The following is a 22,736-nucleotide window of genomic DNA, read 5'->3' as shown; positions in this document are numbered from 1 at the left end:
AGAAATGATATCTGCGAAGATTTCCAGTCAGGATTTAGACCGTACCATAGTACCGAGACTGCTCTCGTTAGAGTCACAAATGATTTGCTCTTATCAACCGATCGTGGTTGTGTCTCTCTATTAGTGTTACTTGATCTTAGTGCTGCATTTGACACTACTGACCACAACATTCTTTTAAATAGACTCGAAAATTATGTTGGCATTAGTGAAATTGCACTAGCATGGTTTAAATCATACTTATCTGACCGTTATCAGTTTGTAGCAGTAAATGAAGAGATGTCTCGTCGATCACAAGTTCAGTATGGCGTACCAAAAGGCTCAGTACTAGGACCGTTGCTGTTCACTCTGTACACGCTACCATTAGGAGGTATCATTAGGAAACATGGAATTAGCTTTCACTGTTATGCCGATGATACTCAGCTCTATATTTCTTCAAAACCCAACGGAACTTACCAATTCACAAAATTAACGGAATGCATAGCTGATATAAAAAAATTGGATGACTTGTAATTTCCTACTATTAAATTCTGAAAAAACAGAGATTCGAATTATTGGACAAAAAACTTCTACACGTAATAACCTAGAATACTGTCTAACACTTGATGGCTGCTCTGTCAAGTCTTCGTCATCGGTTAGGAACCTGGGTGTGCTCTTTGATACCAATCTTTCATTTGAAAGTCACGTGTCTAGTATATGTAAAACCGCATTCTTCCATCTTAAAAATATATCTAAATTACGCCATATGCTCTCGATGACAAATGCAGAACAATTAGTTCATGCGTTCATGACCTCAAGGCTAGATTATTGTAATGCTCTACTGGGTGGTTGCCCTGCACGCTTAATAAACAAACTACAGCTAGTTCAAAACGCAGCAGCTCGAGTTCTTTGCAGAACCAGGAAGTATGACCATATTAGCCCGGTTCTGTCAACACTGCATTGGCTCCCTATTAAACATTGCATCAATTTTAAAATATTGCTGATTACTTACAAAGCACTAAATGGTTTAGCTCCGCAGTACTTGAGCGAACTCTTAACACATTATAGTCCTTCACGTCTATTGTGATCTCAAAATTCCGGCCAGTTGATAATACCTAGAACATCAAAATCGACTGCTGGCGGTAGATCCTTTTCCTATTTAGCACCAAACCTTTGGAGCAGTCTTCCTAACATTGTCCGGGAAGCAGACACACTCTGTCATTTCAAAGTTAGATTAAAGACACATCATTTTGACCTAGCATACACATACATAACACATTATAGACTTCTATAATTCAATGTTAGGCTGCATAGATTGGGTCAGCCGGAACCCGGAACACTTCCCACAAATCCTGATGAACTCGTTTTTATCAATAATCTTCCTGATCAGGTTCACCATCTCAGCATCCCAGATAGCTTAGAAGAACTTGATATTGCAACAGAAACTTTTAACTCTCTCTTTTCCAGCACTTTAGACACAGTGGCTCCGTTGCTCTTAAAGAAGATTAAAGAAAATAGTCCAACGCCGTGGTGCAACTAACATACTCGGGCCCTTAAGAGAGCAGCCAGAAAAATGGAGTGCAACTGGAAGAAAACAAAACTAGAGGTATTTCGGATTTCATGGAAGGAGAGCTCGATTACTTACAGAGAGGCTTTAAAAGCTGCTAGATCTGCTTATTTTTCAACTCTATTGGAAGAAAATAAACATAATCCTTGGTATTTATTTGAAACGGTGGCTAAACTAACGAAAAAGAAAGCTTCAAGCACCGAAGTTTCCAAGCAACACAGCAGTAATGACTTTATGAACTTCTTCACTTATAAGATTGATAACAGCAGGGACAAAATTATAACTATGCAATGGTATCTCATCAGGCAGTGCATTGTAGTCTCCCTGAGGAAAAATTTGATTCATTCATTGCTATAGGAGAGGAAGAATTTACTAAACTCGTTAAATCATCTAAATCGACAACATGTATGTTAGACCCTATACCGACTAAGCTACTAAAAGAGATGATCCCAGAGGTCATAGATCCTCTTCTTAATATCATTAATTCGTCTTTGTCTCTAGGATACGTACCAAAAAACTTTAAGCTGGCTATGATTAAACCGCTTGTTAAAAAAACGCAACTTGATCCTACAGAATTAGTCAATTACAGGCCGATCTCGAATCTACCTTTTCTGTCAAAGATATTAGAAAAAGCAGTATCCTCACAACTGTGTTCCTTTCTTGAAAGAAATGATATCTGCGAAGATTTCCAGTCAGGATTTAGACCGTACCATAGTACCGAGACTGCTCTCGTTAGAGTCACAAATGATTTGCTCTTATCAACCGATCGTGGTTGTGTCTCTCTATTAGTGTTACTCGATCTTAGTGCTGCATTTGACACTATTGACCACAACATTCTTTTAAATAGACTCGAAAATTATGTTGGCATTAGTGGAATTGCACTAGCATGGTTTAAAACAAAACTAGAGGTATTTCGGATTTCATGGAAGGAGAGCTCGATTACTTACAGAGAGGCTTTAAAAGCTGCTAGATCTGCTTATTTTTCAACCCTATTAGAAGAAAATAAACATAATCCTAGGTATTTATTTGAAATGGTGGCTAAAGTAACGAAAAAGAAAGCTTCAAGCACCGAAGTTTCCAAGCAACACAGCAGTAATGACTTTATGAACTTCTTCACTTATAAGATTGATAATAGCAGGGACAAAATTATAACTATGCAACGGTATGTAACGCAACTTGATCCTACAGAATTAGTCAATTACAGGCCGATCTCGAATCTACCTTTTCTGTCAAAGATATTAGAAAAAGCAGTATCCTCACAACTGCGTTCCTTTCTTGAAAGAAATGATATCTGCGAAGATTTCCAGTCAGGATTTAGACCGTACCATAGTACCGAGACTGCTCTCGTTAGAGTCACAAATGATTTGCTCTTATCAACCGATCGTGGTTGTGTCTCTCTATTAGTGTTACTCGATCTTAGTGCTGCATTTGACACTATTGACCACAACATTCTTTTAAATAGACTCGAAAATTATGTTGGCATTAGTGGAATTGCACTATCATGGTTTAAATCATACTTATCTGACCGTTATCAGTTTGTAGCAGTAAATGAAGAGATGTCTCATCGATCACAAGTTCAGTATGGCGTACCAAAAGGCTCAGTACTAGGACCGTTGCTGTTCACTCTGTACACGCTAACATTAGAAGGTATCATTAGGAAACATGGAATTAGCTTTCACTGTTTCACTGCCGACGATACTCAGCTGTATATTTCTTCAAAACCTAACGGAACTTACCAATTCACAAAATTAACGGAATGCATAGCTGATATAAAAAAATTGGATGACTTGTAATTTCCTACTACTAAATTCTGAAAAAAACAGAGATTCGAATTATTGTACAAAAAACTTCTACACGTAATAACCTAGAATACTGTCTAACACTTGATGGCTGCTCTGTCAAGTCTTCGTCATCGGTTAGGAACCTGGGTGTGCTCTTTGATGCCAATCTTTCATTTGAAAGTCACGTGTCTAGTATATGTAAAACCGCATTCTTCCATCTTAAAAATATATCTAAATTATGCCATATGCTCTCAATGACAAATGCAGAACAATTAGTTCATGCGTTCATGACCTCAAGGCTAGATTATTGTAATGCTCTACTGGGTGGTTGCCCTGCACGCTTAATAAACAAACTACAGCTAGTTCAAAATGCAGCAGCTCGAGTTCTTAGCAGAACCAGGAAGTATGACCATATTAGCCCGGTTCTGTCAACACTGCATTGGCTCCCTATTAAACATCGCATAAATTTTAAAATATTGCTGATTACTTACAAAGCACTAAATGGTTTAGCTCCGCAGTACTTGAGCGAACTCTTAACACATTATAGTCCTTCACGTCTATTGCGATCTCAAAATTCCGGCCAGTTGATAATACCTAGAATATCAAAATCGACTGCTGGCGGTAGATCCTTTTCCTTTTTAGCACCAAAACTTTGGAGCAGTCTTCCTAAAATTGTCTGGGAAGCAGACTCACTCTGTCAGTTCAAAGTTAGATTAAAGACACATCTTTTTGACCTAGCATACACATACATAACACATTATAGAATTCTATAATTCAATGTTAGGCTTCATAGATTAGGTCAGCCGGAACCGGGAACACTTCCCACAAATCCTGATGAACTCTTTTTTATCAATAATCTTCCTGATCAGGTTCACCATCTCAGCATCCCAGATAGCTTAGAAGAACTTGATATTGCAACAGAAACTTTTAACTCTCTCTTTACCAGCACTTTAGACACAGTTGCTCCGTTGCGCTTAAAGAAGATTAAAGAAAATAGTCAAACGCCGTGGTACAACAAGCACACTCGGGCCCTTAAGAGAGCAGCCAGAAAAATGGAGTGCAACTGGAAGAAAACAAAACTAGAGGTATTTCGGATTTCATGGAAGGAGAGCTCGATATATAAGAGCATATAAGAGAGCGTCATGCGAGTCTAGCGAGGTAGCACCGGCGTGGGCTCATATGTTTAAAAAACGCTCATAATGCTTGAGCCCTGCCATATGTACAGGAGGGCGTGAGCGGCAAACACACACGGAGCAGTGAAAGGATATAAGCGCCGGATGGCGCAGCAGGTACGGCGAGTGAAGGCGGCGAATATCCAGCCGTGTCCTCAGAACTCGAGCTCGTCCCGCTGAAAGTGCCTTTCAACGACGCAGCTTCTTCTCTCAGAGATCCAGCGTAGTGTAGTCACTCACTGAAAGGAGACGAAATCATAGTGCAACCTGAGCGATGGGTATTTATAGGTTAAAGGGGGGGTGAATTACTGTTTCATGCATACTGAGTTTTTTATACTGTTAAAGAGTTGGATTCCCTCAAAGTTTCAAAAGTTAAGTTGTACGTTTGAAGGAGTATTTTTGTTCCAAAAATTGTCCTTCCGGTTTGTCACAAGTTTCGGAAAGTTTTTTTCGAGTATGGCTGTCTTACGTAAGAGAGGGCGGAATTTCCTTATATGGGTCCTAAGGGCACTTCTCCGGTAAGATCGCGGGCGTGCGCGCACTCGTAAAACAGAGCAAGAGAGTGAAAGCAGTTCGCCATCAAAGCGCCCTGCCCGGCTTTTGGGAAGTCAATGTCACCAAAGAAGTGTGTTTTTGGTTGCCAGGGCAAGACAACCCTGCACAGATTCCCAAAGAACCCAGCGTTAAGGCACCCGTGGATGGAGTTTGTTTTCCTGAGCATAAACGGAGTTGTGATAGACTGTTGTTCCCTGCATTTCGACGATGATTGTTTTATAAACAAAGCCCAGATCGATGGATTTGCAGATCGTCTAATGCTTAAGGATCGAGCAGTCACAATGATAAAGGTTCGCGGTCGTGCGTTGGAACGGTGAGTAAAACTGTTGAACAAATGTCTCTGTGTGTTGTTAGCTCGGCGCGTTAGCACAGCTTTAGCTTCGCCCACACGGCCCGCCCCCAGCCGCTCGTTTTTTTTCCGGAAAGACTCGGTACAGCCAATCTTTCAATTAAAAATATAATAAAACAAAAGACTTTTTGGAGATATGAAGGATGCAATATTACTCTATAGGTACTCAAGATTAACAGGAGATTGAGTGAAAATGAGCATTTCACCCCCCCTTTAAGGCCACACCCATCTTGGCGGGCCACAACGTAGCGCGAGGCGAGCCTCTCATTGCCGCTGACGTCATGTCTGACACGCTGATAGGTTGCAGCAGGTGCTGCAGAGCAGCCAATAGGCGCACGAGCTGTCTCGCCTGCAGCAAGTGCGTTTTACATTCTAAAAATGAAGGATACTTTTTGCTTCAGTATTCTCGAGAAAAGGAGTTTTCCTGTTGCGTAAGCTAAACTTACGCAACACGAGAGTACTCTCGTAAGAGAACATGTATATATTTAAATCTGATGAAAAATGTTGTCTCTTATGCTGGATGTGTGTGCATCCTCATTCATGACCTCTGTATCAATTTATGAAATTAATTTCTCATGAGTCCATATGATTTTATCTTTACCCTTTTCTGCAGAACTTACCCTACGGGATATCTTAATTTTTTTAGTGCATCCATAATAAAGGTCCTCTAATGCAAGATGAAGGTCTCTCTCTATTGGTTGATCCTGTAACTTTTCTTTTTGCCCACGCAAGCTCTGAAAAGCTGTGTTGACCTCACTGCCATTACCAGTGAAGAAATCTATGGAGAATGAGTTAGCAGATATTACTAATCAGAGCTTGGGTTCTTCAAAACACCATGGCATTATGAACACTGATTGAACCAGCTTGTCTTTTAAAATGTCAATTAAAATCATGCAAAAAAATAAATAAAATAAAATAAATGAAGAACCAGAGGCACAGAGAGTGAAAACGCCAAACTCCGTGGCTGTCGCTGTTTTGCCTGAATTTTGTCCTTCTTCTTTGGCTGAATGAAAATAATTTAGCATATTCTATTAACTGGCAGTGAAAACTTTTTATACTGATGATGTACAAAACTAGGTCTTACCGATGCTTTTGGAAGAAGATGTCTGTATCTTCCGATACCATTTGTGGGCATTGATCTATACTGTCTGTTAGTCAGCAAAACACCTGGTTAGACAAAAAAAAAAACATTTGATTACTATCAGTTAAAAAAAAGAATGCTTATGATTATTATTATTATTTTTTATGGTCTATGATTACTCTTTTCAAAAATATTTTCCATTTATCAATTAATTTATGAATCTAAATGATCTATTATATATTTTCATGTCATATACTCATATTCATCTATTCTATTCAGAAATTGAGTTCAACAACTCTGCTCTGAAAATTTACTTCTAAATTTTGTTGCCACTTCTCCAAAAGTTGAGACATGCTACTTTAAGAAGTCTGGATTAGTCTTGATGAAAGGGCTCGTTTTAGAAGCTGTTTCTCTTCAGCCGAGAGCTTCTCTGGAAAGTGTGTAATAAAGCGAATGATCAGGTCGCCTCTCTTGGATGGGTTGTTGGCTAGTGGCATTCCCTCCCCGGTCACAACTTTGGTGTACTGAGGGCTGTAGTGCAAAGAAATTAAAACAAAACTGTCTTAAATATGAACTTTGTTCAGGAGTTCTGCTGAGTAACATATAAACGTGCTTGTTAAAAAAGATAAATGTTTTACTCACTGCACAATGTCATTAATGGGGATGTTGAGAAGCCTGCCATCTAGTGTCTCAACTTCTACTGAGAAACCAGTCAAAGCCTGTTGAGTTACCATATATTCAAAGACATAAAGTTAGATTTATGAAACTTAAACTGACAATTCAATTAAAAAATTTTACATTTAGAGTGAAACTATTCATTTTTAACATGTTGGTCCAATTGAGACCCCATCACATATTCAGCATGAAAACTTGATGGAAAAGATGGAACGCCTCTCTGGTCATGATCTATTATAGTGTGAAAACATGTATATTTAAATCTGCTGAAATATGCTAAAACAAATGTTTCTCACCTTCTCAAGAGAAATATTTGCTGTGTAGAACAAATCATCATTTTGGCGGACAAAGCGTGGGTGATGCTTTTGGCGTATGATGAACACAATATCTGCTGGGATGTTGTTTGGTCCCTGTGGAGAAAAAGATTAAATTCTGTTATCACCAAGATCTATTTACAACCACGACAAAACAAAATTGTGATTAAAAAAAGTGTTCTGTCATGCCTGGTCTCCCTCTTTTGGAAACGTGATCTGTGTCCCTTCGTTCCATCCTGCTTTTACAGTGAAGGTTAAAATTTGGTCTCTTGTGCTGGATGTGTGTCCATCCTCATTCATGACCTGTATCAATTTATGGAATTAATTTCTCATGAGTCCATATGTCCATTTTATCTTTACCCTTGTCTGCAGAACTTACCCTACGGGATATCTTCATCTTTTTAGTGCATCCATAATAAAGGTCCTCCAATGCAAGATGAAGGTCTCTCTCTATTGGTGGATCCTGTAACTTTTCTTTTTGCCCACGCAAGCTCTGAAAAGCTGTGTTGACCTCGCTGCCATCACCAGTGAAGAAATCTATGGAGAATGAGTTAGCAGATATTACTAATCAGAGCTTGGGTTCTTCAAAACACCATGGCATTATGAACACTGATTGAACCAGCTTGTCTTTTAAAATGTCAATTAAAATCATACAAAAAAAAAATAAAATAAAATAAAATCATACTATAAAAATTACCTGCAAAAGGATTATCTCCTCCGAAAAACTGTCAGAATGTTTCATCTGCATTTCCATGGTAGACATATCCTGATGACCAGGCGCCATTTGCTCCCAGCTCAGATGGGATTCCTCCTTTTAAACCCTCCTCTCCAAACTTATCATAAGTGGCCTTTTTACGAGCTGCATTGCATGAGAAAAGCCATCACCAACTTACCAGGAAACAACAAATTGAGGCCTGAACTGTGTACTATGTGCTGTTTTCCTTACACAATACAGTGGCAGTAGCATAACGTTAGTAATATGAGTGTACATCACTTTGGGAGCCAAAGTTTAACGTTGTATGAACGTTTTTTTTTAATCTAATATAAAAAACGTTTAATAACGTTATGTCGAATATTCAAGTGCAGCTGCAAGGTGTTTTTTGTATTTTGTGGATGTATATGAGTTTGTCTAGTGAACTCACGGTCGCTCAGCACGTCAAACGCCTCCGCGAGCAATGTGAAGAGCTCGGCGTCGCGCGCGTGGCTACTGCTGCGCGGATGATGCTTCAGCGCGAGCCGCCGATACCTGATTATACCGGAATAAAAACAATCTGCTTCTAGCAAATGATTCCTCAAAATGAACGTAATTGTTGACTAGTTTATCTGCTTTTAATTAAATTTATATATATTTACAAAACTACTTAGAAATGAAACAAAACGTAACTTACGCCTTCTTTATGTCAGCATCAGTGGCGTTGCGGTTTATTTCCAAAATAGCGTAATAGTCTCTGCACATCACCGAACTCTTTATATAACTTTCCTTATGTATGTATGTGTCTAATATTTACACTTTAAACGTATCAGGGCACAAATGCAAACCGGGATTTAGTCAGTAGGAATGAATATTAGTTTACTGTTGTCAAAGGAGGTTGTTATGGAAACAGAGAATGGAATAGCTGGGTTTCAGTCACGTGATTATGATGACGCACGAAGGCGGGGCGATTTCAGATTTTATTATTATTATTATTATTATTATTCGAAGAACTATAACATACAACAGGTTATCAAGAAGCAAAATAGTAAAAAAAAAATAGTTCTTTAAAAAAAGAGATTTGTGTTTATAAAGAATGTTTCTGTCATTCCAGATGAAACAGCGATGCAGAGAAAAATTGTGCTTATATATTAATGACCAAGATAGGAGCACTTGTTTGTGGAAAGCAGATAACTTAGCTGGAATTTTATCTATATTACAATTACACAACAAAACAAAACTAAGACCACCAATATTTGAAAAAGCATAGTGAGAGATAAAATTCCAGACAGAAGTGTTTTTTTTTAAGTGATGCTTAATCCAATTAATCATAAAGGTATATGGTTCATTGTGGTGAAATCTAAAAAAATAAGTCCACCATTCTCATATGTGTTCATAATTAGTCTTTTTTACATAGTGTGTTCGATTTTTCCATAAGAAATCAAAGCATTTTATCAATATTTTTACTAGTAAGGTTATCAAGATACAAAGATAAGGAGGCATATGTTAGTTGGGCTATACCTTCAGCCTTCGTAAGGAGAACTCTTCCCTTTAAGGAGAGATCTCTTTGAAGCCAGAAGTTAATTTATTTTATTTTTTAATCTATTATGGGATTAAAATTAAAAGAACATCTTTTCAGATGGTCTTTAATAATAATGATACCCAAGTAACACTCTCCTTAACATGAATGTTACTAATACTTGTTAAATCAAAATACTGTTTTAAATACTGTTAAATCTTTAACAGCCATTAGCTCACACTTACTGACATTGAGATAGAGACCAGAGGCATAAGAAAACTTATTTATAACATTAATTGCAATTGGATTTTGATCACTTTTTTTTTAAATTGTTGTATCATCGGCTAACTGGCTTATAATAATATCTCTATTTGCAATTGAGATACCTTTAAGAATACTTTTTTTTAAACATGCATAGATAATAACTGAGTTACAAGCTAATACCTCTAATACCTCTGTTTAAATCAAATCTAGATGTTGGGATTGCCCCACTGAAAACTGGTGGATTATATTATTGCCCGCTGCAGAACTCTGGTCAGGGAGTCGGAGTTATCAGATAGAGTCTAGTCGTTTATTGCACAAGAGTGACCATACACATAATCGTGTACTTGAGGTAGTTTCTGAAATACATAATATAACAGAAATAAATATTCACTGTCATAACAATTATTCAACAATTTAAGAGATTGCAAACTCAAATATAAACATCTCTGTAAAGTGCACTGATGCATGAGATATAAATCGAGAATTAAAGCTGCAAGCAGCGATGAAAAGGGCCCTCGCACCCCTGCCACCGCCACCCGGCACCTTTAGGAAAGGCCTTAACATTACACTCACCAAATTTGAAGAGGATCAGATCAAAACTGTAGGAGGAGTTTGTTAAAGTACAACATCAGGAAATGGCAAAAACTGCCCAAAATCTGACAGGAAGTTCAAAATAACTGACTTCCTGTTGTGTTTAGGGCTATGCTCCAAGAGACTTTTTTGTAGGTATTGGGTCCTTACATGTGTGTACCAAATTTCATACCTGTACGTGAAACGTCGAGCCGGGGTAAAATGTAGGGGCAATAAGTAAGCCATTTTGCCCCATCCAATTTTTAAAACCACATCACACGTAAATTGTCACCACTTCTGAAGCGTGTGCAAAGTTTCATGATTTTTCGAGCACGTTTTGTATTTGCCACACTTCCTGCTACCAGCAGGTGGCGCTATTGCTATAATCATAATGAGCATTGGCATGTGTTCAGGACAGGACTCTTATCAAACATGTGAAGTTTGGGGCAGATTGAAAATTGTATGCCTGAGTTACTGCAGGCTGTCTGTGGTTGCCTAGCAACATCAGAACTGCAAGCAACATTAATATTGAACTTATCTGATCATGCATATATCACCAAAAGGCCGAAATTGGGTGAACTAGTGCAAAAAATGCCCGTGCAAAATCAGTTTTTGTGTGTGTTTTTAGTAATTGTTGGTTTGGTGTGTGCTCATTGTTACAATTACACAGCAAAAGTTCAGTGACATTTTTATTTGTGCATGGTAAAAAGCACACAGTGAACTCCGAGAAAACGCTATGCTTGAGCAAACAGTTTGTGAATAGGCAACTACAAATGATGCCCGTGAAAGAGACTGTGAACGCATTGAATAGGATATGTTTAGTTGGTGAATAGCATAGGCTACTATTACACAGTAGCGACAACGTTAAGCGCACCAGAATGAAATATAATATTCAGAAGTAAACACTAACAGCATAGCTGACTTACAGATTCAGTTTACATCCACAAATGAATAAGCACCTCGATTCAGGGAGCAGTGCAAAGTGCCCGTGCAAAATCAGTTTTTGTGAGCTGATCGCCGTCAAAAAAGTTCAGGAGATATTTCTTGCGATGGCAATATGATCAAAAATAACTTTATATTGATTCAATGGATTAATAGCATTTTGAAAAAAAAAAAAGTCATGAATTTATTGCATTTTTGGGAAAAAATAATCCGTTTTTATAATAAATCTTAAAAAAATTCAAATCCAGATTTTGATTTTCAATGTTGTTATAACCTAAAGATGCTATGTGAAAGTTTGAAACAGAAAATAGTGGTTTTCACACATTTAGTGGTTATCTCACATTTGAGAGATATGCGAATAACACACAGACAGACAGACGGACGTTTCTGTAATTTATAGATAGATGGATTTATCACGTTCGGGAACCAAACTATAATATTCAGAAGTAAACAGTGTAGCTGACTGAGGGTTTATGTCAGAATGTTTATTTTTAAACCACAACCTTCTTGGGGCTTCTTTGACCGATACAACTCTCTAATGTCAGAATGTTTATTTTTAAACCACAACCTTCTAAAAATGATATATTTAACGATATCTTTTGCATTTCTCATCCAAACAATGTCAAACTTGGCACTGCACTTACTCGTGCCCGTGGCAAGACACCTGTCGAGTTTGAAATTAATCGGACTAACGGTTCGAGAGATATGCGAGGAACAGACACACACACACACAGACAGACAGACAGACAGACAGACAGACAGACGTTCCTGTAATTTATAGATAGATGTTTGTCAGGCCGCCGAGGGCACACCCTTCGACGAAAACTCTAGATCTTCGCAATTTAACGTCACAAAGGCCTTAAGATTACACTCACCAAATTTGAAGAGGATCAGATCAAATCTGTAGGAGGAGTTCGTTAAAGTACAACATCAGGAAATTACGAAAAATGCCCAAAATCCAGGAGGAAGTTCAAAATAGCTCACTTCCTGTTGTGTTTAGGGCTATGCTCCAAGAGACTTTTCTGTAGGTATTGGGTCATTACATGTATGTACCAAATTTCATACCTGTACGTGAAACCAGGAGCCGGGGCAAAATGTGGGGGCAATAATTCACCGAATTTGCCCCCCCCCCAATTCTGAAAACCATATCACACGTAAATTTTCACCACTTCTGAAGCGTGTGCAAAGTTTCATGAGTTTTCGAGCATGTTTAGGCCCTCTAAAAAGCGATTCACTTTGGAGAAGAAGAAGAAGAATAATAAACGGAGCAAAAACAATAGGGTCCTCTCACCATCGGTGCTCGGGCCCTAAATATGAGTCTGGAATAACAAACTGCATAATGCAATGAAATTGACAAAACACCAAAATGTGGATTATAGAAATTGGACTGTCTCATTAATACAGGCAGTAATAAATGACAACCAGTGAAAGATATTATCCACGGAGAAATTCACCTCAAGGTAATAACTAGTAGGCTAAACACATATAGGCTAAACATGAACAATACGAGCCGCGATGCTAGCGGGATAATCCGCTCGTTAAGCAGGATCAAATTACACTAAGAAAGATCGCTAAACATCAACTACAGCACAAACATGGTCTAACTTAGCGCAGCTGGGATACAGTGTGACAATCTGTTATTAACAATATACATAGAAGGAAAACCTACTGCACATAAACAACACTGCACATGAATGCGTGCACGCGATATGATCGCTCAACTGGAGTAGCTTAGTGAATAGGCAATTACACTGAGTCCGTACGTGCTGAGAACGCTGCACTACGTTGTTTGCGTATGAATATCACACACATAACCAACTTAATATTTAAAGGGAGAGAATTCACAACACTAGATGTAGTTCCATGTTTTAGTTTGATTGAGCAATTTGAATTATACAGGTTTTCAACAGCTGCACAAAAAACTCACCAAACCCAAAAACCTTTAAAGAAGAAAATGAAAAAGATGCTCCACAGTCAGTGTCATAAGCTTTGCGAAAACCTAAAAATAAAATACAACTATTTTCATCAATCAAATATGAATAATCTAATGCATCTAAAACCAACCTTACATTATTCAAAATGTGCCTGTTTTTCATAAAACCTGAGTTTCATCTATAATATATTCTAATACATACTTGATTCTTTTAGCAAATATAGGCAATTAATTTATAATCATTATTCAAAAGACTAATTGGCCGCCAATTATCAATTATATGCATTTTTAAAAATATGACCAAAGTACATAAAAGTGCCCATAGTCAAAGAATCACCCAGTAATCAGATTAGTTACATTTTGATAAAAGGGGGAATACTTTCAGGATTACAATGGTTTCAGTTAAAACTAAATAAATCTGTATTTTGGCATAATAACACTATATTAAGCGCTGCTTGATTAAACAGTAATTCCTGGTTCTGTTGCCAGTAATGACTCGCGTGTTCCACCCGCTGGTGCATGCGCAAATAACAGCTGTCTACAAGTCCAGTCAGTCATTAGAAATGTTGATTCTGAGGATTAAATAAAAACAGATTTAAACGGATGTTTTTTTAATAGCCTAATTTTATTTCGCAGATTCTGAAAGACAGAAGAAGCATGTAAAAGCCAAAGATCAAGTTTAATAGACATGTAAACAATTCACACAGAAAATCTAAAGAAAGTTAGGACCACATCAGCAAAGCTCAACTAACAGCATTCTATGCTCTTAAAGAGGAGTGACCCAGTTATGGCGAGCTGCCATCAGGGCCCGTTTCAGCTGTTCATAGGTGACAAACATAACCACGTTCCAGGAGCCCAGCCTCAGAAACGATGGCATGAATCTAAGAAGAAAACAACAGATGTCAATTCTACATTCATCCTCCAATCATTACAGTAAAGCTGTAGTTGGTCAAGAAAACCGACCCCTTGTAAAAAGCCTTTGGTCCCTCTTTAGCGAACATGGCTACAGCACAGTTGAGGGCGCTGCTGTACTGGCCCTGGGCGGAGTTCATGTATCTTGTCTTCACAACATCAACAGGAGAAGCAATAACTGTGGTGCAGAAACCAGCTCCAAATGCAGATGTGAAGTGGCAGGGAAGATCATCTGTGAAGAAGAGCAGCTATAAATGTTTTGGTTTTAGTCTTACTCAAGTTTGCAATACTTTTTTTGCAGCCTCATCTTACCAGTCATCAGCATTGATTTTATAAGTGCATCTTTGATGAGGTCATAGGTCACCAGCTCAGTGCAGTTTACAATGGCATTGCGGGTGATGTTTGGGCCAGTTCCTTTAAAAGGATAGAAAGGGTAGTATAAATTAGAAGGGAGAGAATAAGTTAACAACAAATGTATAACAATAAATTACACAAATTTAATGCACTTTAGGTACATAATATTTTTTGTTTATTACTTATATATTTTTTTTAAGTTATAAACGCAACTAATAAACTTAGTCATTTTATTACATACATAGTATTATTACTACTAATACTATGTATAACTACTAATACATAGTATTAGTAGTAATAAAAAAAACTATGCATTAAAATAATTTGTATATTTAAAAAGTATTATTAGTAGTGGTAATAGTATAATAAAATTTAAATATTTACAGAAGTATAATGAAATAAATGTAATTAATGAAATAATGTTTATTAAACTTAAATAAAAATTTAGTTATATTATTAATAAAATAAGTTATTTATATGCACATTTGTAAAATAAACTATGCATTAAAAAAAACAAATGTTGTAGTAATACATTTAAATGTATAATTTAAAAAAATGCAATTAATAAACTTAAATGTTGTTTATTAATTACACTTGTATAAATTGAACAAATACGAATGTAGTTGTAACTACTTTTTTGTTAAATTTATATAAAGAGAATTAATAAACATTTAAAAATGTATAACAAGTTGTATATGCATGCATGTATGCATGTATGTATAAAAAAAAAAAACACACAACATTGACATAATTGGGCCCACATTTAAAAATGTATAACAAGTTGTATATGTATGCATGTATGTATGCATGTATGTATATAAAAAAAAAAAAAACACAACATTGACATAATTGGGCCCCACGCTCACCTTTCCACAAACCACGAAACCCTTCTTCCTTCGCAATGGTCCGATATGCATCCATCGTGCCATGGTAACGTTTATTGGCCCCGGCGCTGATCTGAGCCTGAAACCGTACCTTCACCACATCTGTGGGTTGGGCCAAAGCCACTGCCATGGCTCCAGTCGTACAGCCAGCCATCAACCTACTGCCAATCCCGATGTCTAATAAAGGAAAATGCATTGAAATGGGGTTAATATGAGAGGTCTTGCATTAAAAAGAAAAAAGAAAAAATTATAATAATTTCCTATTATCTCTGCATTCAAGTGTAGAGCACATGGAATGAACTTACGATCTGAGCCTTTGGTGTAGAACTGCTTGACTGAATCATAGAGGCCAATGCGTACAGAGGCAAAGCTCATCTGACGCTGCAGTCCCGCAACCAACCCGTTGTAGAGACTTCGTGGCCCCTCAACACGCACCATGGTGCTGATCGTGCCAAACACTCCACGATATTGCACCGGACCATGGCCTGTGTTCGCAGGACCTTTGGTCTCCCCTTGAATCTGTACAGAACAAAAGGTGGATGGAGAAACTTTACAGAATCACAGGGGAGGGAAGCAGCATCTTCAGGTTAAAAAGGGTCCACAGTGATCCTGGGGCAGCAAGGACAATCATCAAGGCCTGGACCTGCTTACGTTGCTAGTGTAAAAAGAGTCAAAAGAAATATAGAGCTGACATCAGTATGGGTGTGCCTTTAAACAATCCAACTGAAAGAAGAGATTATTGCTGCAAATTGACCTGGACTGAGTCATCACACGTGTCTGTTGTCTCCAGACTCAACCGCTGGCTCAGCTGTCACTCAAACAAAGTTTTGTCACTTAAACAAGTTCCACACAACAAAGACTCACCTGAAGTCTAACTTTTGCTGTGTCCAGTGGAAACGTGAAAAGGTCTGCAATGCAGGCTGCGGTTCCCGCACCAATAAACTTCACAGTGGCTGTAGGAGGCACATCACCAGCTCTGAATCCAACCATGTTTAATTGAAGTCAGAATCACGGGAAGTCAGGAACGTAAAAGATGAAACGGAATGTGTTGTTGTTGAAAACCAATGAAGTGAACACAAGATAAGTGGACTCCACCCTAACCTGGATAAGGAGGACACATAATATTATTCACTCTTTTAAAGTTTATGGCATTCATGTAATTTATTTTTATTTTTTTATAAGGGTTATTATGCAAACTTAAGCCATTTTCGTTGGAACACAATTTTTAATTAACTTAGTTTTAGATATTTTTAAGCCATTTGGAGTGGCACAACACATGTACTCGGTCAACAGACAAAAACAGGAACATCATGTTCTTTCTGACATGCTAATCTATAAGATGACGTCATCATCCTGTTTGCATCTGCGTGGGGGTTATGTTGACTTTCTACCACACAAAGGAAATTCAACAAAGGAATTGCGGATACGCACAAAGTGCGAGATTATATAATGGTTACGCGATATTAAATCAACGATGTCAACTATATTGGTTAAAACAAACGAATAAACGCTTTTGGAAAACTTACCGGTTTGGATGAGAACTTCAAGATTCTCTAAAAGCATCTCTTTGGTTGAAATTACTTTCAACTTGAATTTTGTTGCCGTGTTCTTCCATAAAGAAACGTTTATCCCCCGTACAAATAAAAAACATACTCCAAAGTCTGAAAGACAAAAACTCCGTATTACATAAGTTACAGCTCAGCATCACTTCAAATAAACAGGAAATACTTTCGCTAGTAGAGGAGAAAGTCTGTTCGTACTATGTAAGTTCACAATACTCACCTTGAACAAAAATGTATAAAGTGTCTATGAATAAAAGTGTTTACTGAAGAAGAAAAGAAAAAAACTCCTTCGGAAAGTTAACAGTTAAAAACCACAGGTGCTCTGCTCTGTTCCGAACGCGGCAGCGACCCCTTTAAACTCCTTCGAGGAAACCACGTGACACATGTGACGCGTCATTCGGCGCGTTAACGCCTCTTCTGGCTTTACTGATAAACACCTATTTCCAACGTTCATCTTTCATTGTTTTCTATTTAGGTTATTAAACTAGAAACCTATGTGTTATTTGAAGAAGTTTATCAGCATACGAAATATGAACAATGTTTTAAATGCCAGGTAAATTCTGCTAAACGTTCACTTAAAAAACACGACGGACAGGCGTCACGCTACTTTTAAATACACCGGGGTTTGTTGTCACAAGGGCTTTATCTCAGTAACTGAGCTGTCGAGTCAAAATACCAGTATGCAGTTGTGCATTTGCTCTAGTTTAAATGTGTCGAATGTTAGTTTAATAGATGTTGGTGTGTCATCCTAATTGTTTTGTGTTTCGGAATTGTAAACTTGGTCCAGTAACAACATGCCAATATTTCCCAAAGTATGCTTACATGAAATTGACTTGCAAAAACAAATGTATCCTGAGAAATATTCCTTAAGAATTAAAGTGTGACAACTAGCCCCAGACTCCCCATGTGAATGAAACGCTGAGTCATTCTGAATCATTATGCGATGTAGTTGCACATATGTTTTTCATAAAAGAGGACTTTCAGTTCTCCCTCTTTTCAATGCACATCCCCTGGATTTGCTTATTCACATAGATTGGTATTATTTGGTATTAAGTTAATTTTTATGAATTATCAGTTTCATGTAAAGAATTCATCTTAATATCCTCATAGCCTATAACCAAAAGCATCTTAACTACATACTTTATTACTGAACTCCCTCTCACCATTATAGAAGAAAATGCTGCTGGTTAAGTTTCATGGAGGTATGTTAGCGCGGAATTATGTTGGAGAAAGTTCAACTTCAATGCAAAACAAGATAATTATGTTCACCTGAGACATGGGTTAAAACCCGCAGTGACACGTGCTTCATGAACTGCACACTGTTGCTTATTATTGTGTGACCATCAGGCCTGATCTCAGGTCAATTCAAGGGTCACATACACAGCAGTCTTCAGAGAGCATCAGGCATCTCTTCTGTCACACGTCCTTGTCTTCCTTTTTGTCACCCACTTCACAGATTTGCATTTGTCTTCTGATTGTTAATTGGGCAAATGCACTTCCTCTTTCCCTCAAGTGAACTTCACAGCTCCGTTCTAATGAAGATTTTGTTTGTCTGTCTTTTATAGGTCAGCACGAGAGCTCGGAAAAGCAGTTTGAAGACACTTTCTGATCCTTTGTCGTGTAAAAAGCCATTTGTGATGTGCTCTCTGTTGATTTGATCATTGAACCTAATTAAATGACTCTTGGGTTCAGGGGAGTCAAATGCATGTGATCTAAATGAGTTGTATGTTTATGATTTGATACTTTAAAAAGTTTAGACCTTTTATCAAAAGAAATAGGTATATCATAAAAAAAAGTTTATTTTCCAATAATGTACAGTTTACAGTTTATAGTATAAATATTCATTCAGTTATTAAAGCTATGGACCCGTTTTCATGACATTTTAAAAGCGCATACATAAACAGTGAACTCTAATGCAAATACTACCTCTCTCAGTGTACCATGACACTGAAACTAAGACAAAATATGCACATTCTGCTTTACCAGCCATGCATCTCATGATATTTGGTGACTCATCTCTTTCATTTTTGATGAGCTTGACCTTTGGCCTTTAAAAGTTGCAGCATTTTTTCAGTGATAAGACTTAACCGTGAATCCCTCTGTTCTCTGCTCTCTCTGTTCAATCAAAATCAGAAGATACTGACAAAGTCCATTCAGAAAGGTGACTCCCATGAGTGCTGCATTGTAGTCATACATCTCTTGATTTGCTCGTAGGAGACGAACATCACAATGTTCCAGGATCCCAGGCGCAGGAAGGAGGGCACGAAGCTGTTGGGGAAGATGAAGATGTCACATTCATGGTACTGAAAATAAGAATGTGTGCATTGTTCGGTGTAAATAACACATCATGATTGGTTTACAGCATGATTTTTCTTACCCCTTATAGAAAGCTTTTGGTCCCTCTTTGGTTAGCATAGTGAGGGCACAGTTAAGTGCACTGCGGTACTGGCCTGTAGATGAGTTCATGAAGCGGGTCTTTACCACATCTACTGGAGACGCCACAATCGTGGTGCAGAAGCCAGCACCGAATGCAGCAGTAAAGTGGCACGGTAGGTTATCTAAACAGGACACACATGTTAGACAACAAGTACTGAAAAATAACCATAATGAAAGCATATTCTCAAGGTAGCATACCTGTCATGAGGTCGTATTGTAATATGAGTTCCTTGATGATGTCGTAAGTAACCAGCTCTGAGCAGTTCACGATCGCGTTCCTTGTGATGTTTGGCATGCAGCCTAAAATAGAGAAAAACATGCATGTTTATCTCCACTAGGACACATCCACTTAGAATGGCATGTGAAAGCTGAAGTTAAAGGGATAGTACACTGAAAAATAACAATTGTGTCATAATTTACTCACCCTTATGTCGTTTCAAGCCTGATTGACTTTATTTCTTCTGCAGGACCAAAAAGAAGATATTTGGCTCAGTGTATTTTTATCCATACAATGAAATTCAGTGGCGCCCAATGTTTTATACAGTGCAATTTTAGTATTATTTTAGTATTTATTAATATTTTGAATTGGCTTTTATTTTTTTACATTTTCATTTTTCATTTTGATTTAGTAATTTTGTAAAATGCTGTATTACTTTTTAAATTTAATTAGCTTTAATTTATTTTTATTTCAGTTTTAGCTTTTGTAATTTTTAGCACTTTTTAAGTGTAAGTTTTTCGTCTAATATTTATATTTGATTTTATTTCACTTACAGATTTTTATTAGTTTTATTTTTAGCTGGCTTGGACCCCTTAAACTTACATTGTGTGGAGAAAAACAACGGAAGCATTCTTCAAAATATCTTCTTTGTTCCCAAGAAATTCAAACAGGTTTGGAATGAAACGAGGGTGAGTAAATGATGATAGGATTTTTTGGGGTCTTTTGCTCACCTTTCCATAGCCCTCGAATACCCTCATCGCGGGCGATAGTCCGATATGCATCCATTGTGCCGTTGTATCTTTTTAATCCATCAGACTGACGCACTTGAGCCTGAAAACGCACTTTTACGACATCTGTGGGCTGTGCAAAAGTGACAGCCATGGCCCCGGTGGTGCAGCCAGCCAGCAGGCGAGTCACAATGCTCGCATCTGAGAAGAAAAGAGCAGAGTGTTAGTCTGTCTATAATCATTTCTGTCTCTATTTAGACAAACAGTCTGAGACTCACTCTCAGATCCTCTGGAGTAGAATTGCTTCATCGAGTCGTAAAGACCGATACGAACAGATGCGAAGCTCATCTGACGTTGAAGTCCTGCCACCAGGCCGTTGTACAAACTCCTTGCGCCCTCTGTACGCACCATAGTGGTGATGGTGCCAAATACTCCACGATATTTCACCACGGCTGATCCTGATGTAGCTTTAGACTCTCCCTGGATCTGAAATAAGATGTACTGATGAAAGCCATGACAGATGGATCAAAATGCTTTTTTGTTGTTATTTGATTGTTACTGCAACTCTTACCCCCAGTTTCACAGACAAGGCTTAAATCTAGCCCCAGACTAAAATGCATGTTTGAGCTGTTTTAACTGAAAGCAACTGGCATATCTTAAAATATGTCAGTCTATAATGTTTTTTTTCCAAGGCATGTTTATAAAAGCTACTTAACTGTTTAAATTACCTAATTGATCTAAGGTCTAATTCCGGCTTAATCTAAGCCCTGTTTATGAAACCGGGCCTTAATGTATAAAAAATTATAGACTTTATGCAATGCTTTTTAATAAGTCCTTACCTGAAGTCTCACTTTTGCTGTGTCCAGGGGGAAAGTGATCAGGTCAGCAAAACATGCTGCCGTACCGGCTCCAAAAAACTTCACAGTGGCAGTTGGTGGCAGATCGGTAGGTTTAATTCCAACCATTTTTCTGTGCTTCTGATAGCAGCAAGAGAATGTTACTCTTTTTTACAGAACTACTTGTGTTTCCCTACCTAAGGGAGAATAAGAAGCAGACCAAAAGTAGTTAAGATTCATCACCTCAAATGAATGTTGATTCAGATTAAAGAATTCTAAATAAACATTTAAGCTTCAATTTACCTCAGCTGATTCACGATCAAGTTTCTTCCAAAAGGATAACTCTCTTGCCTTTTGTTTTAAATGTTTCAACACATTTGGCCATAAAAAATTGTGGCTCAATGTCCCAAAGCAGCATTCCAGCAGCACAAAACTACAGAGAAACATTTAGGATCAATACCCATCATATGTTGATTGGTTGTTATAGAAAAAGCCTGACTGTAAACTCAGTATCTCTCATTACTTCAGCTCTGGGTACCCAGAAACATATAAATTAGCATACAATATTGTGTGAAATATAAGAAAATACAGTGTGCTCACCAACCTTGCGGTAATATGAAATTGTTAGTCCAAATTGTACTGACAGAAAGCAGAATAATTATTTCCATCTGGGGGTTAATCCAGCGAGTGTGTTTTCCACCTGAGTATGATGGAAACAGTCTGTCAAACTCTGAATTTATAGGCGCATGTGCCGGTTGCAGCCAGTCCCATGTATTCCTTTCATCACACGACTCTAATTTTAACTTTGTGAGGTGGGACAATGTGTACACTTGTTTACTAGTTTGTAGTTTACCGATAGGGTTGTTGTCTGTTCTCCATATTAAAGGTACACACATATCAGTAAAAAAAGACATGCACGTAATATTATTAAATTCTGAGAATTGCAGATTGTTATTAATTGTATTATAATTGTATTATAATTTTTTTTAATATATATATTTATTTTGAATAATTAACACAAGCAAAATATCATTTTGGAAATATGTTCTTGTGCATGTCCATAAAAAAGGATTAATTTAATTGTTTATTGTTTTCCACAAAGATGGATGACATGGGCCTCAGTCATGTGTTGCTGTACCATCGCTTTGTCACCTTTCCCCCACTTCCCAAAACACCTCTGGGGGAATTTTGCACTGTAATCTGAGTGCGATCTCATTGGCTGCCATGGTATACATGTTCATCCTATCAGAGAGGGGCTTGTCAGTTTGACTTAAGCACTATATTAATAATATTTTTTATTATTAATTTTCATTTCTGATCATTTTCAGAAATGATAATTTTCATTTCTGCTCTTTACAGAGAAGGGATCAGTGTTGCAAGTAATGTTGCCATCAGTTTATTAAAAACACAATGGTTTT

General features: G+C 37.5%; 3 protein-coding genes across 3 annotated transcripts in view; all 3 read right to left on the bottom strand.

Moving 5' to 3' along the window:
- The window catches only part of dnajb13 (DnaJ heat shock protein family (Hsp40) member B13), a gene marked incomplete at both ends in the record, with an annotated part of 29,915 nt that extends 20,989 nt beyond the window's left edge, over window positions 1-8,926 (bottom strand). Inside the window, one exon of the mRNA XM_081353920.1 lies at window positions 8,859-8,926. Within this exon, the coding sequence (XP_081210046.1) occupies window positions 8,859-8,926 (68 nt within the window). The remainder of the gene's footprint in view (window positions 1-8,858) is intronic.
- A 5,069-nt stretch (window positions 8,927-13,995) lies between these two features.
- On the bottom strand, window positions 13,996-17,721 carry ucp2 (uncoupling protein 2). Its single transcript, XM_081354535.1, has 8 exons — window positions 17,322-17,721; window positions 17,066-17,200; window positions 16,404-16,640; window positions 15,845-16,058; window positions 15,522-15,716; window positions 14,614-14,715; window positions 14,353-14,533; window positions 13,996-14,270 (listed from the first exon to the last, which is right to left on the bottom strand). The coding sequence occupies exons 3-8, from the start codon at window positions 16,527-16,529 to the stop codon at window positions 14,156-14,158; spliced, it is 933 nt and encodes a 310-aa protein (XP_081210661.1). The 5' UTR covers window positions 16,530-16,640; window positions 17,066-17,200; window positions 17,322-17,721; the 3' UTR covers window positions 13,996-14,155.
- Window positions 17,722-18,882: 1,161 nt separating this feature from the next.
- On the bottom strand, window positions 18,883-22,107 carry ucp3 (uncoupling protein 3). The gene is made up of 8 exons (XM_081354534.1): window positions 21,923-22,107; window positions 21,622-21,751; window positions 21,322-21,515; window positions 20,761-20,968; window positions 20,486-20,683; window positions 19,736-19,837; window positions 19,479-19,659; window positions 18,883-19,369 (listed from the first exon to the last, which is right to left on the bottom strand). The coding sequence occupies exons 3-8, from the start codon at window positions 21,445-21,447 to the stop codon at window positions 19,255-19,257; spliced, it is 930 nt and encodes a 309-aa protein (XP_081210660.1). The 5' UTR covers window positions 21,448-21,515; window positions 21,622-21,751; window positions 21,923-22,107; the 3' UTR covers window positions 18,883-19,254.
- Window positions 22,108-22,736: the final 629 nt, after the last annotated feature.

This window comes from Scardinius erythrophthalmus (assembly GCF_964197995.2).
Source record: "Scardinius erythrophthalmus genome assembly, chromosome: 23".
NCBI lineage: Eukaryota > Metazoa > Chordata > Actinopteri > Cypriniformes > Leuciscidae > Scardinius > Scardinius erythrophthalmus.
The sequence above is the reverse complement of the archived record's forward strand: the minus strand, read 5'-3'. Positions and strand labels throughout refer to the sequence as shown.